General features: G+C 35.4%; 1 protein-coding gene across 7 annotated transcripts in view; it reads left to right on the top strand.

Moving 5' to 3' along the window:
- The window catches only part of ANO3 (anoctamin 3), a 180,414-nt gene that overhangs the window by 81,801 nt on the left and 78,534 nt on the right, over nucleotides 1–20,079 (top strand). For all 7 annotated transcript variants that reach the window (XM_061999070.1, XM_061999071.1, XM_061999074.1 and 4 more), the window contains 2 exons: nucleotides 15,471–15,683; nucleotides 16,470–16,541. In XM_061999070.1, coding sequence (XP_061855054.1) covers nucleotides 15,471–15,683; nucleotides 16,470–16,541 — 285 coding nt within the window. The remainder of the gene's footprint in view (nucleotides 1–15,470; nucleotides 15,684–16,469; nucleotides 16,542–20,079) is intronic.

Genomic DNA, 20,079 nt, shown 5'->3' on the forward strand with positions numbered 1-20,079 from the left:
GCAGCTTTTCCTTCTCAGTATAATCAGACAGTAATCTTTCCATGGGCTTCAGGTTAATTATCAGAGTACTACCTTACATGGCCTGTTTAAAATGATAACAGGGAAGTGTAGAATTCACAACTTTGAGCAAAATTGGTAAGTTCTTATTTGCTGTGGGTTTCTTAGAAGTGTTGAGATCTTGTCAGGATGCCTAAGCTGTCTTTCTTACCCATTTCTCTTCCTTGTGACATGCACAGCAAATTCTCCACAGCACCTGATGTAGAACTCAGAAGTGTCTGGCTTGTGCTTTGGTATCTTGAAGTCTCAATGGAACTCCAGGTATCTAGTCTGTCATAAAGGACTGTCAAAAGTGGGATAATGTCAGTAGATTTTAATGATTCCCTTTCCCTGCCCCACCTTCCCCTTCCAACCAATACATGGGATTTTTTGACTGGTTTAAGAGAACCTTTGTAAAACAACTGTAAAAGATGGTTGAGACCACAGATTCAAAACAGGAGGAAAGCAATGTACACATGTTGTATAAGTCACCTAATGCAGGTTCCAGTCACTCAAATACATTTATTTTTATATTTTTATTCCAGTCTAGATGTTGTTTAATGAAATGTTGAGGAAATACTGTATCCTTTAACAAGATAATATTAATAGACACAATTTATAATACCTCATTACACATCTCATCCATGACACATTTTATCCAATTTCTTGCAAAAGTAATGTACCAACAAAGTAGGAAGTGTCTCGTTTAGTTCTGAGGACCGTCTGACACTGCATCTGAAACAGATGTATCTTACTTTACTCAGAAGTGTGCTTAGCATACAAAGTATTTCTTCCCAGACATCAAGCAGCAGTCTGTCACAGTTTTAAATCTAAAAACATGAAAGATTTCTATAGGAGGGCAAATATAATCATTTGTACGGTTATTAAGGAATGTGAACAGAACTCCACTCTGAAGTTATTGGAAAATATGAGAGGAGAAAGAGCTACCTAATAGAGGCTCTAAGTCAAAATAAAGGAAAAGTCTCCTCTGGGTGATTTTGATATTTTGGAGAGTAAGAACAACCTTTAAAGATAGTCTGGCATAGTGCCAAACACCAGCTCCCACTGTCTTTCTCAAAAGCATGGGCCCTGACCTGTCTTCCAAGCAAGAGAACTTAAAAAATGTATGCATAATTGATTTTAAAAGCCATCTGCAATATATCTCCTATCCATATGGAAATGGAGATGCTGGAGAGTAAATGAGATAAAAGGATAGATCAAATTTAACCCAGGCATTTCTCCTTTCCAAGTATTCCTCTGAGCGTACTCTTCCTCCTCGTATTACTTCACCAATAGCAAAACAGAAATAGAGGAACTTGCTGAACCTGGAAATCCATGAATAGTAAGAAATGTTTGCCTAAACAACTCTCTGTTGGCTTCACTTGTAACTATGTTTCCTCCCAATGCATGCCCCATTACAAGGTAGTCTTCACCCTCCATACTAACATCTGAAGACAGCTATATGCTGAGACTTCCTCATATTTTTAATTCCTTTTCCCAATCCTTTTTGCCTTCCCACTGAAGTATTGCATTGTTACAACTGCGTCATTACAGAGCTGAGTGATTTTGCTGAGTGACAGGCAAAGAAAGTGATGTAGACAGCAAACATGAGATTTTATACTGAACTGTACTGCCATGCTTCAGACTTTACAGCAAGTTAAGGAACCTTCAGCAGAGGGGCAGGACAGAAGATGGGAATAGAGGCATTTCAAATTCATGTGGCTGATTTCCCTACAGATTGGAAAGGCACACTTGTGTGTTAAAATATTTGACCTTCTTGGCTTTCTACAAAGTAATAATCATCCATTTCTAAAACTGATGGTTTAGCTTTTAGTATAACTTAAAAGGACAGCACAAGTAGTAACAATCATGGAGACGTGAAAAGCAAAAATCCTCAGCAGTTTTCTCTTACCCTCCCCCTAAATGTAAACCATGTTGGTAACTGTATGCTCTAGTCATCTTGAACAGGTTTTACATCTAAATATTTTATAAAGGACATTTCAAATTGCTTTCCTCCTGCACAGCATTTAGATTCCACACTATCTTATGATCAGTTGCTTATTGTGCATTGAGACTTGAAGATTGCTAATGCCAATCAGAACTAAATTCCAACATAATCTGTTAAAATAACCTTAATCGTAATTTCTGAAGGCAAAATTGAGACCTTTAAGTGTATCTGTCTCAAACAAGAAAAAAGACATATTACATGAATGTGGGAGTAAAATTGTAGTATTTCACTAGTGCTATCTACTCATATTCTGGCTGGTTTTCAAACACTGGGCTAAACCCTTCTATACACAGAGAAGAACAATATAGGATGAGTGAGGGTTGAGTCCTTACTGCATTGAGCACAAACTAAATTCATGGTGACCTTTATTTTTCCCCAGTAAATACTTCTTAGTGTATGTAGACTTTGAAATCATTTTTTCATATAGGACTATAATATTTCTCTAATTATCAGGTATTATCTATCAAGCTAGTGACAGACATACAAAAAACCTAGTTTTTGTGATCCTGAACCCTGATCCTCACATATTTGCACATAAGTACTGGTTAATACAATTTTAGTTTATATGTTTAATTATTAATAGTGATTTCAATATGAGTCGGTGGTTTTCTTGACTTTTAGCAGATTTGGTTTCCTTTAATTGAGTTTACTCTTCATATACTTGAGAAGTTTTTCTTGCATCACCAAATTGCAATTCCCGATCATTTTGTGTGCTTTTATTATGTGTTCATTATCACAGCAGTGTTTAGAAGCATTTTAAAATGTATATGACCATATAAATGCATATTAAAAGTCTGCACAAAGAGCTTTGAAGCCATTAGTGTCACTTTTGTAAAGGACTTAGGGATTCTTAAATCCAGGGATTATTGGACTGCTTCACATGTTGAGCCATTAAATCCTTGTGTGAAACGTAGTATGAAATTTTTTGTGATTATGGATTAGTTTATCACAGAGTTTAGCAGCAAACTCATTTGTCTTCATTGAAAGTAGAGGAGAACTAGTAAGTTAAGCAAACAGAAGACTGACTGATCCTCAGCTGTGGAAGCACAGAGGAAAACATAAAAAGAACAAACCACTCCAATTGCTTAATTTCTCTCGTGTCTTAAAGTTCATCAGAGAAGTTGGTTCATAGCTTCCTTCTGAAAGAGTTAAAGCCTCCAGCACTGTTTTGGTTGCTGAGATAAAACCTCCAACACTATGAATCCTAATGGAACTATTGTGAAAACTAGGCCAACTGCAGGAATGACTTTGCTCTATCGAACCCTTGAAAGCACCATGTGAGTACATCTGCAGGGACAGGTGTCTTCTGTTTCTCCAGTCTTTTGTATTTCTGCAAATCAGAGTGACTAATGTATTTTTTTTTGTAGTTTTGAGTATCACAAGCTGGAGAGGAACTTTATCAAGTCATCTGTTCGAGGCAATTTAAAATCATGATTTTGATGATTCTGTGGAAGGGAAAGGGAAACTAGAAGATGTGATCTCAGTGTGTTGAATTGAAACCAAAGAGTTTGTGGTTTTGATTCAGAAATTTGGAACAAATTATCTAACATATCCTAGAGATTTTTTTGGAGGCTGTACTTTGACCAAATGTGGGTGTATTTTTCTGCAAGCAAGGTTTTGGAAAGCAAGGCTTTTTCAAACTCATATATCCCATCCTAAAACAAGTAGGCAAGAGAGCTATTCAGTGAAAATGTCAGAATTCGTTTTAGCATGAGCAAATACATTTTTTTCTGATGTTTTTGAAACTGCTAAAGCACTGGCAAAAATAAAAGAAAAGCCTGGGGTTTGTGCCTGCTTTCAAAATGGATGAATTTAGTCAATTTTTTATGAAACTTAAAAATAGGCATTCTTGGCTGTGAAACTGTAGACATTTTTAGACATCAGCTTATTTTCTATTGGTTTCTCTGTGATTCATCTGTGATTTTGGAATATTTTGGAAAAATATACATACCATTACTGCTATTTACTGCAAGCTATGCGAGGAACAACTTCATAGCAATGCCAAGGAGGATGAGAAAGTATATATTCAGTAATGTTCTTTTTTCTGCAGTTTTCAGTAGCATAGCTTGCACCTAGAGTTGTCAGTGTTTTCTGCAAGACAAGGACAGAGATGGAAGTTATGTGGGATGATCTAGCACCATCTCAGCAAACATTTTGTTACTTTCAGGTTCTACTTACTCTTACAATATAGCTTAGGTTTCTCGGAGGGGCCTAGAAGGTCCTACTTAGCAAAGGGTGTTGCTCTTATTTTCAGTGAATGAGTAATGTATTCAAAAACCATTTGTATTTGTCTGCTGCTGCTGTTGGTTCAACTTATGTAACTAGATACTGACTCTAAAATCTCAACTAAGTGCTTGCACCATAATTACACACATGGCTGTACAGCAAAGAGTATACACTTAATTAATTCCTACAGTTGCAAAGTATTTTTCACTGAGTAGCAATGTACTTAAATCATACGAATAAGCTCTTTGCAGGATTGTGTTCTGTGAGCAGTGCTCCTGCCATGATGGCCCAGTCCCTGAACATGTGAGGAGAGATGGGTGAGGTACAGCACCTTCTTCCTGGTGACTTGTTATTAAATCAGTGCACCTTACAGAAAACACAAAGACCCTTTCATTTGCCTACATTGTATAAATCACAAATCAAGTCATTGTCCTTAGTACCTTCTACCTAATTGCAATTATCAGCTGAAGTTTCACAGGCATCAGTTTTTCAACTCAATATAATCAACCTACTTCCAAGTTTCTCTTGAAGTCTATCATAGTACTGAGAGCTCAGTACTTGCTACAATTATGTCTGTCTGTAAATGGAATCTGGGGGTAAGAGGGAATTTTTCCAGATGTGACTGAAATGATATAGAGCAGTATTGCTTATGATTTTAAAATATGATGACCGAATAAGCAACTTTTTTTTTGTAAGTTGGTAAATACCTAAGCACAATTCAGGGCAAGACCTGAAGCAGCAGCATGCATCTGATGAATATGTAGTTAACCAACCATTCCTAATTTTGGATCAATTTCTGGAATGGAAATATAAATTTAAAGAATCTGCAGGTTGGAGGTTTTTTTCTGTTATTGTCCAAGCCTCTTAGAGAACTAAATTCCAGACAGAGTTGCACCAAAGTCTGAGGAATATTGTGTTGTTACTGCACTGCTGACACAGCAGCTTTTTTAAACTCTGATTTGCTTTGTACAAGACATTATACTTTTTAACAAAGGTAGGTTTTATATATTATTCTCCAAAGATGTATGCAGAAAGCTGAGCAAAACCAGAACTTTGCAGTCATATTCCTACTGACTTTTAGTTAAGTATATGAAATAACATGGCTTGGTAATCCACTATGCCTTTTGTCTTACCTGAACACCTTTGTTATTGCAAGAGTTACAATTTTAATTAGATCATAGGACCTTCTACCTTGTTGACTTGTAGTCTGACCAGGTGTGACAGAATGTGCATAAAGACATTTCACAATTCATCTTTCTCATACAGGAGCTGGTTGCTATCAGAGTTTTCATCTCCGAAGGTAAAAAGGGAATTCACTTGGATATGGAAATGAGGGAAAGCATCACCATCTTGAGGTTAATGCTTTCTTGGGCTGTTCACTCAGTTGTTTGCTCTTTTGTTTGGCCAACAAATAAATTTTACAACCTGTCTCAAAATCCTCGATACTGATTAATTTTATGCTTGGTGGATTTAAGCCCTATCTTGCTCTATTAAAAAGCGATAGTGCACTTTCTTCCTTTTCTGTAACCTCAGTATGTTGTTGCTAGATCACCTCAGTTTTACCAGTGCTGCTCTCCTGAGGCTGCTCTGTGAAATCATTTTCTGAAGAATTCCAAGTTTGAGGCCCAGAGAACAGGCTACTTAGATGACATACAGCCTTCCAGAGATTTACTGTGTTACTGGGTTTGTGGGACTAAATAGAATATTTTGTTGGATATCTAATGTTTTCTGGTAGATATGTTCATAACAGCTTTGGAGATCTTCCAGCCTAGTCAGGAGCATTCTGAAGCCTTTTAATTCCTGTGTTCAATTAAACACAAAAACACTTTGCTTGATTTGCATGCAAGTATTATTGTTTAGTCAGGGACCAATTTCATTCTGTTTTAATTAGGTAAGACCAGATATTCATAGAGATAAACTTCATAAAGTATGGTGTACAGCTTTAGAATGAAGTCACTGTTTGAAGTTGATTACTTTTCTTAATTGTGCCTTTAATGGCAAGACCCATTGGCAAAAAAAAAAAATCTGCTCTACTTCTCTGAACTGTTTCTTACTTTAAAACTGCATTTCTCCCACCTTTGTAAGGAAAGAGCAAATGTATTGTCTTACATCCGCCAATCAGACACTTAAAAATGATAAAAGTACATCTTGCTAACATAGGTAATGTCAGGAAAGAGTATCATCTTGTTTATAATAGTGATCGTGAGACATTCTCACAGTTTTGTACAAAATGAACAGTCTTCTGTAATGTGGTAAATTTAATATGAGTCCGGCATTACTGATGAGGTACTAAACCCAACATTTTTTTTAGCTTGAGTACAATTTTTGTAGACAAAAAAATCCTTTCCTTTGCATTTTGATGCTCTTCAAAATCTAGCAACTAAAATCTATTTCAATAAAATTAATTTCCTAGTGGAAAAGATGAGAATGTGAAGTCTTAAAGAAGTTCTCCACCAGATATGAAAAAAGACTAGATTTGGAGCCTGTATTTAATTAAAAGATGAGGATGTAAAAAAACAGTTAATGATATTGATTCCAAAGCAAGTAATGTGATTGCAGTTAGATGGGAATACTAACAGTTCACACCAATCCATGCCATAAAAGGACCTAAAACTCTTCAAGTAAAAGCTATAAAGGGTGGTGTGTGATTAGCTATAGTAGAAGCCTTATTTTTTTTCCTGATTTGGTGAGGAAATGTAAACAGGTTTTCTTACAGATTAATGTGATCAATATCTTTATTTCCTCCAGAGGCCCCAAAATAGATATTTAGTCATGTTTCAATACAGTGACCCTTACTTCATCATACTGACTTCTTCTATAAGTCTTGCAAATTGGGACAACTTTTCTGTATTTTGTAGGTATATACTTTAAAATCACAAAAGAAAGCAAGTTTGTACTTACTTTATAAATTTTATTTCTCATACCCTGTGAGTTAATTATGTAATTTTTATCAAGGTAAAGCTGTTTAAAGGAATACACCTCATTTTAATTTTACAGTTGATCATTACAGGAGTTATTCTGATAGGCACCATGTGGGAGCAAACCCAACCTTCTACTATATTGAGAAGGTGAGGTCTATGCAGCTAGCAATTCTTTAATTTGAATTTCCTGCTCTTTCACAAGGAAACAGGTCTTTACTTCACTGGCCTGAGTGTAAAAGGAAGAAACATAGTTTCCCATTCCATGTAAGAACACTGTAGTAGGTCTGTGCTTGGGTTTGGCTTTTTTTTGTTGTTGTTGTTTGCATATAAAAATAATACCACAACTGTTTGGAAAGTTGCAGAAATAGGGAATCCTGTTTGCAAACATAACTTGAATGGGAGGAATGTTTCCAAAGTTCTTTTTAGTTTCTGTGGCACTATTGGCTTACTTCACCTGCCACAAAGGGAAAATAGCTAGGGGGTAACAAGTTCCATGTTAATGAGGATATCAACTCAAACACAAATGTAAACCAAAACTAGTAAAATACTTACGAAAGAGTTCTCTTTTTCAGTGGAGTCCTATAGGGATCATTTATAACTCTAGCTGGTATTTTCATTAGTGACCTGGAAGTGTATGTAAAATCATCACTGCACTGGTGTACAGAGGTCATGAGGACTGAATCTCTAACTAAATTAGGTGCTGGACAACAATTAAGTGTTTCAGTCAGAAGCTGGAGACTTTTCCTGGGAAACAGAGTCTTGGAAAGGGATTTTTATTTTTGTGAGGAGCAGCTATTTATAAAAGGAAATCACTGTCCATGGAAGACCTATAGCCAAAAGGGCAAATGCGACTTTTGAGCCTTTGTGCTTGCTGTTGTTACAGTGGTATTGGAAAGCTCAGTGCTGCTGTATTGTCTGTCAAGTCATAAAAAAAAGCTGAAATATTGATAGAGTTCCATTAAGCTTTCCTTATAGTGCTATATTGAGGTAGTTCCTTCTAAGCAACTCAACAGAAATTTTGGGGGGAAAATTCACCATCTCTGGCAAATAATAACTTTTATATCAGGATTCAGTGTTTTTATATAATCACTAATTGAACTAACCAGCTATTTTTAAATTCCTGCTTTGAATATTTTCTTGGAGAACTTTCAGACAGAACCAATTCCTTTCCTTATCGTTAGGTATGCTTCTGGATTGAAAGTTATTTCTCACATGCCTAACTTGAGAGAACAAAGAGCTGGCCTGAGTATAGGCATTTGCAATTTACTTCTTTGTTTATGTTCCTCTTTTCACAGTATTTACAACTGCAAAAGGTTGAAGTAAAATAATGGTATTTAATGGAAGTGCTCTTCAAAGGCATGACTGATGATATCATTAAACCTCATATTATTTCATAACCACCTTCATAAATCAGTGTTACTCAGTAGTGGGACGAAACTGAAAAATACCAAAACAATGACTTACTGTCACTCAGGATGTATTTATTGGTTAGTCCAGGAGGTATACTCCTACTATGACTACATTGGAAACAATTAATAGGAATAATGTTAGATCAGATCTACAGTTGGACTTAATGACCTTAAAGGTCTTTTCTAGCTTAAATGATTCTGTGGTTCTGTGTTGACCTGTTTACTTCATAACATAAATAAGGTGATCTGAAGGATACCTTTAGAAAATTAGAATTTGTAAGTTTTCATGATGGTATTACACAGTACACAGGGAGGTTCTTCTCCCCCTCTACTCTGCCCTGGTGAGGCCTAATCTGGAGTCCTGTGTCCAGTTTTGGGATCCTCAGCTCGAGGGGAACAGAGAACTTCTGGAGAGAGTCCAGTGCAGGGCCACCAAGATGATCAGGGGACTGGAGCATCTTTCATACGAGGAAAGGCTGCGGGAACTGGGGCTGTTTAGTCTGGAGAAGACTGAGGGGAGATCTTATTAACATTTATAAATATCTAAAGGGTGGGTGTCAGGAGGTTGAGGCATCCCTTTTTTTTATAGTAGCTAGCAACAGGACAAGGGGTGATGGGATGAAGCTGGAACACAAAAAGTTCCACTTAAATATAAGAAAAAACAATTTTCCTGTTCAGGTGAGGGAGCAGTGGCACAGGCTGCCCAGAGGGGTTGTGGAGTCTCCTTCCTTGGAGGTCTTCAAGACCTGCCTGGACATGTTCCTATGTGACCTGATCTAGGTGAACCTGCATCTGCAGGGGGGTTGGACTAGATGATCTCTAAAGGTCCCTTCCATCCCTACCATGATTCTATAATATTTCATTCTGAAGAAAAGGATTGGTTAATTTTCTCCAGTTTTGATGAGAATTAAGTGTGTTTTATAATAGTAGTACTTGATTCTCTTTTTTGGAGTGTTTTTCCTGTAAGAATGTAAAATGAAGTCAGAGGTTATCCAACTTGATTCTACTTTGTATATAGAAAGATAAAGTATAGGTATATTCCTGGCTTACATATTAGACTTGCATTTGAGTGAAACTGAATACTCCTTGTCTAACAAATAGATAAGAAAACTTCTGCTCTTGCTGAAATAAATTCTTTTTCATCATTAAGTATCTTTTGGCTATGGTTTCTCAGAATTTAACAGAGTAATTATCCTCCATTAAGGGGTTTTCTGTAGATTACAGCTGCCAATCTGAGTAAGCTTATTCTTTAGCTGTAAGTACCTGTTACATCCATTGAGTACTGAAAACTAAATCCTCTTCAAAATTGAGCTTTTATACTTGATATTGTAGAAATATGTTTTCACATTAAATATCATGAAAATCAATGCAAGCTTTTCTTCATATTTTGTGTGATTAAATTTGAGTTTTATCAGATTCTCAGTCTGTTTAATGTGTTGGATGATAGACATTGCTTTTTAATTAGTGATATATGTTATTTGAAACCACAGGCTTTATGGAAGCTTTTTTACAATTACAAAGGTGTTTTTAATCAAGCGAAATTGTGATGACATGAGTAGTTGGGAACATCTGCATGTTGTTGATATCTCTATGAAGCTGATGCTATTGATTTGACTGATAGAGTAGCTACACCCATTTTATGTAAAGGCTAATACTGGATGAAATGAGCACTATGTCCTGGGCTGTTGTTTTAAAATTAGCACTGGTCCAGCCTTGCTAAGGGTGTTTCCAGCATTGGTTTAACAATATATATGGATTAGCCATCAAACTTCCCATGTCTAAAATTAAGAGCAAATGCAATGCTTTTTTTTTTTTTCCCTTTTAATAGTGAAGAAATGATTGGCTGTATCTTTATTTCACAGATTGTAGCAAAGGAGAATTTTTCCTTTTATGTTTCTAATGGCCAAAACTTGGACACCTCTGGTATCATTTAGAGTCTTTCTAGGTTGGCATAACATTGAGCATGCATTAAATTGTGCATACTGATTTAATGATTAGAAAAGCTCATCAAACTGTAGTTCCATCTTTCCTGCTTGCTCTGCCAGGAAGCTATGAGAAGATGTAGTACAGCTGGCTATTCTGGCTTTGAGCCATGTAGGGATTTGCCTACATAACAGGAATCCCCAGCTTCCCCTTGAAAAGAATGCTTTCCAAGGCAGAAGTGCTAAAATAAAAGGCAGGATCTAATTAAACCATAAGTTTTGACCACCTTTTTCTCCAATGTAGTATAAGTTCCATATTGCTGCCATACTCATTTCCATACTCATGCTAAGTGCCAGAGGAGTATTTTGTAGGGAAAGAACCAATAAATGCAGTTTGAATAGAAAACCAAGTGCATTCTTTTTGTTTTGCTAAGAGTGTACCTGTCTTGTAGTGCTGATCCAAATATCTCTGAACAAGCAAAGACCTTGTTTGAAAGGTACAGGTTCTAGAAAACACCCCTATGGAGAACAGAGGAAGGAAGAAATAATAATAATTTCAGTAAATCAATTTAGTGACCCAGTTGATGTCAACCACAAGCTGTTCATGTGCCAGAGCTGAGTAAGCATTAGCATGCAACAGCAAATGCCACCCAAACTAGCATAGTGCAGAACTGGACTCTGTTACACAGTAGCAGAGAAATGAACTAACTCATTAAATTTGAATCATAAAGGTCGATTATACTACTCGTGTAACAGCAACTGTGCTCCGAGGTTACTTTGCTGTGACTCGCTTTATCCAAGCAGAAGGAGCATTATATTAACAAATCCGTTTGAATTGACACAGAAGAATATACGGTGAGAACATAAGGGAGCAATTTTCTTTTAAATTGAGGCAGTGTCTCATAAAAGAGTTATAGACATTTTTATGTATGTATCACTGAAATTGTTGATAAAATTGAATGACAGTGTGTGTTAATTGCATTACTGTTAAGTTTCTTTGGTAATAAAGTGATTCATCTTGCTACACACAGTGACTCCAATACAAATGCAAGAAACATTCCTTTTTGGCAGCAGTAATAATTATGTGGTAAGGTCCATAATTACTGACATCATATCACTGGTTAAGAAATTCATCGTTAAAGTAATCCAGAACAAATATGAAATACCTCTCTTTTATATATTATTCTATATATTTATTAGTCTAATAAACACATCCATCTAGGAAGAGCTACAAAGAACACTTCTCAGAAACCTTGCAAAATAGCATAGCAGACACGTTAAGCAGCATTGCTCTGTTCTGAACACAACATCATTGATGTTACAGCCTACTGTAACAGCCTACTGTGCTGGCACGGAGCATCCATTTCAGAATCATTAAGCAGCATAATCATTTCTGCTTATATCTGTTAAGGACCCATGGTACCTTCTGAGGCAGCAGAATTTTACCTTTATCTCCCTTAATCTCCTATTAAAGTAATATTTCATCTGCCTGATCAAAGACAGTTATGCTATGCTGCAGATCTGGAAGAACTGTCCTCATTGAAGTAATGAAGTTCTGTATTTCTTACTAGAGCCATACTTCTGAAGCAGAGCATGTTCTGTGAGCTCAGGGAAGTTTGTAAATGGAAGGGATTTTTTTATACTTTAGCTATTACAGTTAAATATGGGGAGTATCCCACTAATCAATGGACCTTCTTTGTTGACTCATAGGCTCAGATTTATATAAGACAGGGGCTTGCTGAGTGGAACATCCTTCAAATGACACAGATGGGTAAGATTCCTTAGAAGTTCGTGGCACTGCAAGCAGCAGAATGTTTCGATTACTTCTTTCTAGCAGGGTCAGAAAGGTAATATATATCACTAAGACACTAAGATTTATAAGAACATGCTGCAGAGTAAATTGTGCTGTCAAGCAGAGAAATAGTGTACTGAAACAGACTCTCTACACTAATCTTCTGAGGATCTTTGACACTGTGTCACAGATTTGCTGATCCTATACAGACAGGAAGCTTTAACACTTTTCAGAGCAAACCCCATGTGTTTAATTTTCCTTGACATTGAAATCATAGATAATGTTGTGGAGTTTTTCCTCCAGCTTGTATTTTTGGTAGAGGGGAATATTAATGTGTATTTGTAATCTGTTTATCTGAATGTTCATAAAGATTTCCCAGATATTTTGGGGACTGTATTTTTTACTTCTATGGTATGTTTTCACATAGTTCATGTTGATAGGAAAGGCAGCAATCTCTCAGAGGTCTATCAGGGAGCGGAATACAGTAGATTAGCTCTTTAATAGACTTGGATTTTGCACAGTGTTGAATTACTCAATTTTTACAAGGATAGTACGTATCAAGGCCCCAGATTGAATCGGAAGGTTTATAATGCTGAGTTTCTCATCTGTATAAATTTAGGAGTTGAGCTTTTTCTAGATCTTTGTCCCAACTGTTTTGTTCTGACTTTGAAATGTGGAGGTTTTGCCACCATGTGCTTCTACAATATAAAAGACTGAACAGATTAACATAATTCCAAAATGATTAAGAGGAAATGAATTTTGTAGCTTTGAAAGGAAAGCGTAAATTTTACAGAATGGAATACTCTTAGCATCTAGTGTGGGAGTTTAATATATATGCAAAAATATGTAAATATATGTTAATATAGATATGATAAATATATTAAAATTATTTATATAGTGCAGGGTTTGTGTGTTTTTTAACTAAATTCATACCTTATAGTGTACAAAAGGCTTTCAGGAATAGATTTGCTTTAAGTTGTGAGTGCTTTGTGATAAAGACTGGAATACAATACGAGGCGTACTTACTGCAGAGTCACAGTCGGAAATTCATATTATTGTTCTAGAAGTATGATTAAATATTTACTATCTGTTAGGTACAAATATATCTAGTTGTAATTATTAAAGTGGAATAATGAGCATGTTTATAGGTTACAATGGCTGTATAAGGCCCTGTTTTTGCAAATGTGGACAGATTCAAATTTTGTTTCTCTGACAAATTGCTGAGATTTGGGGAAGAAATACAAAATGTGAATGAAATGAGATGAGAACTGATAAAGTTATCATCTTCAAAGGGTAGTTGCATATTTTTTGACGGTAAATAATTATCACACTCAAAACAGAGACAGCCAATCATACAAACAAAAGATCTTGAAATAGTACATACTACTTCAAGAACTGAATTATTATTAACCAATGTGGTGCAACATCAGCTAATTTAATTGTTTCAAAGTCTCATCAATGTTTTAGCAAGAATGCCATGAAATAGATTTAGTATTATAATTACTAACTAATTTATCGGAGTCACAGTTTTTAGCTTCAGTTGAAAACCAATTTTATATAGCCAGTTTCATGGGGTTTAGTTTCTTTTCAATATATTACTAGAGAAGTTGTGTTGTGTGTTAGTGTAGTAATAAAAAACAGTTAACAGAGTCTGAAGGTCAGCAACAGCTAAACAGAGAAATGATTAGTTTTTTCTCAAAAAAAAAAAACCTTTTTACATTAATTTGAATCTTATTAGAATGTGAAGTTATTTATGGTCAACCTTAGATGTATTAGTATTTGTTAATTGCAACTGGGGACTGAAGACCTATTAGTTTATGGCCTTACTATGTTTTTTTGAAGCATCATGGGAGCAGTGAGACTACTCCAAATAATTGTGAGTTTATATGCAAAACAATGAATATGATGTTTTCCAAGGAAGAAATTTCACTGATATAGAGAAAAATGAATACTGGACTAACTCTCATTAGCAGTGACGGGTAGTAGAATGGTGACTAAACAAAATTTGCTTGTGTGATCACTGGTTCATTTCACAATAACCTTCTCAATATTCATAACTTTCTACAGGTTTACATGGAAGTCTCCTTTTATATTCATGTTCTTTTCTGAAATACCTACTACCGAGTTTTTGTATTTAAGTGACATGATATTTTATCAGGCCTACATTTTTGTGGTTTACTGTAGTTGAAGTAATATTAACAAGGACACTGTCATAGTACTAGGGGTTAAAAAGAAACAGTAATGTTCTCATAGCACACTGTGGTACTTTCTAAATCATAAATACTAGAAGTGATAATGTCAACAGTATTGATGATAATGCCTTATTCTGTGTGCATTTGATGAACAATTCTGTACTGGGACTCATGGCTGGGGAAGGCACACTGCAGACTAGGCAGGAGTGGACTCAGAAGTTGCATTCTGGCTAAAAGCCTTTCAAGTGAAAGAAGCAGAAAATTGATTGTGTTGTTAAGGTGGGAAAAACTTGTAATTGGGAAAGAGTTTTGCATCATTTTTGAAATGACATACTGAAAACAGAGATCACTAAACAACATTTTTCACTGCAATTAACAATCTGATTTTCAAATGTTTTCATTCACACCACACAGCTGACCAGTGCATCTGTCTGTATGTGGGCACCTGAACCTAAAGCCAGACAATGCATACAGAAACCCAAGACTGTCATGTATCCCAGAATTAAAACCAGAAGCAGATAATAGATTCATCATAATTGGCCAACAGCTGCATTTCAAAATGGTCACAAGTCTCTCAGGAAGCTTGTGAACATCTTTTTCTTATATTTAATTCTGTTTGGTTTTTGGCTTGTTTGAGGAGTTTATTAATTTCAATCACTGAATTAAAATTTTGTTTACCAATCATGATGTGGGTGACACTAGATGCTGTTGTTTGCTTCTGAACAGTCGTATGACATATTCTAAATCTGATGATTCTGTGGTACATGTTGTGAATTTGAATTGTGTTGATGGAAGGGAAAGGGAAGAATTCTTGATTTTTTTTTTCTCAACCTCATGTTCTTCTTTGAACTTTAAGCATTACAAACATTTATTTTTTAGTTGGAGAGTTGCTTATTAAGCGCGTAATTCATGTTGAGTTTGCATAATTACAGAACTTATGTTCTTTTTCTTTTGGCTTTTTCAGGTATGAATACAAGCAGGAGTGAGACAGTGAAAGAACATCCATTAAAACCCTCTAGAAGATCTATGCCATGCCTAGCCCAGAGCCAAACACATCCTCAGAGTCTGAGCAAACATTCATCATTTCTGCAGCCAAATCTTGTGCAGCCACAGCCCCGGCCTCAGCCTCTAAGTGCAGGGACATCTACAGCTACAGTGGATGTAGTGTCAGAACGAGGTAGGAGGTTTTTCTCTTTCATAAGCTTCCAACACTGGGAATGGAAATTATCTATGGATACATCATTTGAAGTCCTGTGGACTCTTAGAATTTTTTTGTATATTTCATTAAAATACAGAGGCATTTGAAACAAAACAGCTGGAAGAACTGTGGTACCAAGTTCTTGAGTAAATCTCTCTAATGTTTGAAGTGAGACTTAGACTAAATTTTATTTTCCTTTTCTGAATTACAAATGTCTTTTCCTTCTCACTGAAAACAAGACAAAGAAATGCTCCTCTGTGCTAGACTTGAGGGTTTCTGTAGTCTGTCCTAGGAGAGAGAGAAAAGATTAAATATTAGGCTTTTTGGTAAGAAATGTCTTTAGTATGAAGATGTAGGAATGGATGAATTTATCCATTAACAACAGAATTGCAGAAGAGTGATATGCAGAGAATGATTGAAAAGGGAGAAAACCCCTATGATTTCTAGCTTATGTTGGAAAAAGGAATTACTTTTATTTTAGGATTTCTGTTTTAACAGATAACCATGCTTTAATAGAGAGACTATTTTAGTTGGACATCCCAATCACTATGTGTGTCATTTGTTGCCAAGTATTGCATGAACCTTTATAGAATAAATGAACTCAGCTGGCTTCTGCTTTTGAATTTTCTTAAGATCTTTCCTAATGTTGTTAGGCATTAATTATTACTCTAATAAGTTATTTCACTGGGTTAAACTTCTTTCAGGAATAGAGTGAGAGTCTTCATTAAAGTGATCTTGCTGATAGTAATATTGCATTTATTCCAGCTAAAGTGATGGAGACTTTGGAAAACAACTTGCTTAAGCTGTCTAATACAGAATACAGTGATCCATTTTTAGGTAAGTTTATGTCTGAATTGAAATAATAATGAATTAAAGATTCTTCAATTACACTTGGAATGTTTAAGTGTGGAAAGGCCATAATTTCCCTAACTGCTGGGGTTTTTTTTAAAGAGCAGACTAAATGTGACTAAAAAATTATGTGCTGTCCTAAGTTTCCTGAGACTTTCTCACCTTTTAGAAAAACAGAAAACAGGAACTAAAGCCAGAGAAGTACTTTTACATACATTCAGTTTGACCTTTTCCCATAACAATTCTTCATAATGCAACCACTTGGAAGCATGTATTTGACTAATAACAAGTATGTCAAAGGAATGTCAGCTATTGCTATTCCTATATAGTCATGTTATTCAGTATTGTCACAACTGCAACTGTTACATTCTTGGTTTTGTCTCAGATATTCACATATAACTGCTTTAGATTTTCATGTATTAAAAGTGTTTGAACCTTAAAAAAAAGTAACAGAAAAATAGCAATAATTGGAGCATATTTGTACCTGTATTAATAACATTTTGATACTTTCATTAAAAAAAGTGGGAAAGGAATTATTCTTAGACTAATTCCATGCTTGCAACTGCAAAATGAGTCTGCATATAGACATATGAGTAGTAATTTGCAAGATCCAAAATTAATTTTTTTAATTCCCTGGCTATGTATTACCCATCTGAAGTACATACAAATATTGCTGCAGCTTGCACAACTACTGTGCAATATCTTTTTTGCTTGCAGTCAATGTACTGTCAAACTAGAAATCATATCTTCATGCTAAAGAGATCTGCTTTCAGAAACCTATTTCTGCTGACTTCTCACATGTTTCAGCATTGATTTTTCTTGATGCCCAAAAACCTTGAGGCTCCTCAAGGTCTCCTAAAGAGCTAGCTACCAGAAATGTGAGGGAAATTGGTACTTCTTCCAAAACAAAATTAAAATGTTCCAAAATCATTACACAGACCAAAAATGTGGCATGAGGATTGTGTAAGAAAACCATGCATCTCATATTCCAGCTACTGAAGCTACTGCACTCTCTTAGTGTAGTTGATTTCATTGGATAGACAAGCGTGGGTGCTAACAGATTTCACTGGTATAATTTTCTTCAATTTCTTTAATATCCTGTTCTGTTTTTCCTGATTTCATTAATTTGGTCCTGTTAATTCCAAATTTGATCACTGGAAGCTGTGATGTTATTTTGTATTTACAGAAGTATGATTAAGATGTTCAGTTAGAAGCCAGCAATGAAATAGTATTTATAAATAAATCCCAGAAGTCAGTAGTAATAATTGCCTTAAATAAGAATCAGCATTATCAGTTAAGTTCACAAACATAACCAAAGGCCAAACAGCTTTCTACTCTTCCAGAATTGTGTCCATAGACAAACTCTTCTTGAGAGAAAGAGATTAACAAGCATCAAATAAAATACTTCACTGGAAAGGTTTTCTTTTATTTCAGTTGACTTTAGATGAGGCCATAAATCTATTGGACTTTTTTAGTTAGTGAATCAGTGGATTTATAAAGTAAGAAGATAATGAGTTACATTATTACAATTCATGTGATGTTTTACAGCTTTATTACTGGTAATACAGACAAATGGGATCAAGGACATTATGGATTAATGTTCTCTTTCCTTTGTCAGTTGTAGGTGGTAAGTAGAGATTTTAGTTTGAGGAATCAGTAAATTTAAGCAGACTAATAAGCCTTGAGCTTTCGTGGTTACACAGAAGGTGTAACTTATCAAGTGTCTGTGAGGTTTCAGATGTGCTGGCATGCTTATTGTTCAGATAAAGCTTTGAGGAAATTCCCACCCAGTGAAGGTTATGATCAGGGCTTTCAAATCTTACTTTTGCTTGAATCTAAAAAGCTTATATATATGCACAATTGATTCTGCCTGTATCAATTCTGTATGCCATTTAACCTCCAAACATCAGTAACTGCCTGATTCCGGTTTTTAAAATGAGAAATATTTTGTGTGATTGTTACCACTGAAAACTCCTGAGAAATTGTACATTGAGAAAGGCCTGTGCTTGTTATGGTAGCTTTTGATATATAAATACACATACACAGGAAGCTGAAAAACCTCCTGTGTTACCTATATCATATAGTATTCCAGGTACACAGCAGAATAAAATATGACCTAAATCCATCACAAGGCCTCTTATCCAAGTGTCTAGTGGTGTCCTCCTCCAGGTTTGGTTTTTTTTTTTCTAGGACTAAAATTAGGACAAAAGGGGATTAATTTCTTGACCAATAATCTCATTCTTACTAAAGCTTTGCAAAGCCTATTCCTAAATGTGTAAAGACTAAAAATAATTCAATCAAGAGTCATCATGCCAAAATTTTAAAAACTGAAACTGCTTCGGAATATTTTTATATTAATTTTCCATAACTGTGCCACATTTCAGTTGAAAACATTTGCTGTCTTGCACTACAGTTATCTAAAATGTAGTTGTGGATTGCACCAAAAAAAAAAGTGATTTTTTTTTTTTTTTTATAATGGAATTAAAATATAGTCTTGGCCCTTCAAAAAAGTATGACAGAGACAAAGGTAGCCAGACAACTAAGAAGATGCAACAATGGACATGCAATATGTGGACCTAGAAATTGATTTCTAAGCTCAATGCTGCTTCATTGTTAGGTAAAGACTCCCAGAAAGGAAAGTCTTTTCAATATTTTATCCTAGAAGTGTTCTTAGGGCAAACCTTACTGTCATGCATCAAAACTGTCAGGAAGAGTAGATAGGTTTGTTCTGATATGTGAAGACTGAACTTATTTATCATGCTTCTATATTACAAGGTAGCAAAACAAAACAACTAGAGTTTGAAGAGATCTGTGATCTGCTTGATTAATGCATGACTTCTTTTTTTTAAATCACTTTATACTTCAGTGTGGACCCAAGGTGATGAAACACATTACTCAGTATGTACCTAATGAAAGAGAAGTCCTTCACTTACTGAATTGAATACTGAAATTCACATTGGCTTCATTGATATATAATTTATTCTGCCTCTAGAATTAGAAGCTGAAACCTTTTTCTCTGATTCAATATCATCACCTTTATTTAAAATTCAACCCTGTTGTGTTTTTTTTTTAATAAGACATGTTGTGTTTGCAGTGTTAGGGAAAGCTAAATAGTTTAATACAGAAACCTTCCTTTTCTGCTTGAAGTCATAGTAGTATGTTCATTTTCATGTCTTTTAACACGTCATTCAGGGCTTACAAACTGTGTATGCAACTTTAATGATTCTTTAAGTAAAAGAATCCTCCTTTTAGTAAATACTCTGACAAAGCACATACATAAAGAGGGCATGTGAAGGATCATGTACATTCTCTTTGCATTAGCAATAATATTTTACCTGAACAGCTGTATTGGGCTTGTATGGCAAGGTTCTGGTAGCAGGTTCTGGTAGCTGAAGCAGTCTGGTTCTGAAGGACCACACCTGATTGAAGGGACTTGTGCTGGAGCACTTTGTTAAGAACTGCAGCATGTGGGAAGGACTCATGTTGGAGACATTTATGGAGAGGTGTCTCCCATGAGAGAGACCCC

Source organism: Colius striatus, chromosome 7 (assembly GCF_028858725.1).
Source record: "Colius striatus isolate bColStr4 chromosome 7, bColStr4.1.hap1, whole genome shotgun sequence".
Taxonomy (NCBI): domain Eukaryota; kingdom Metazoa; phylum Chordata; class Aves; order Coliiformes; family Coliidae; genus Colius; species Colius striatus.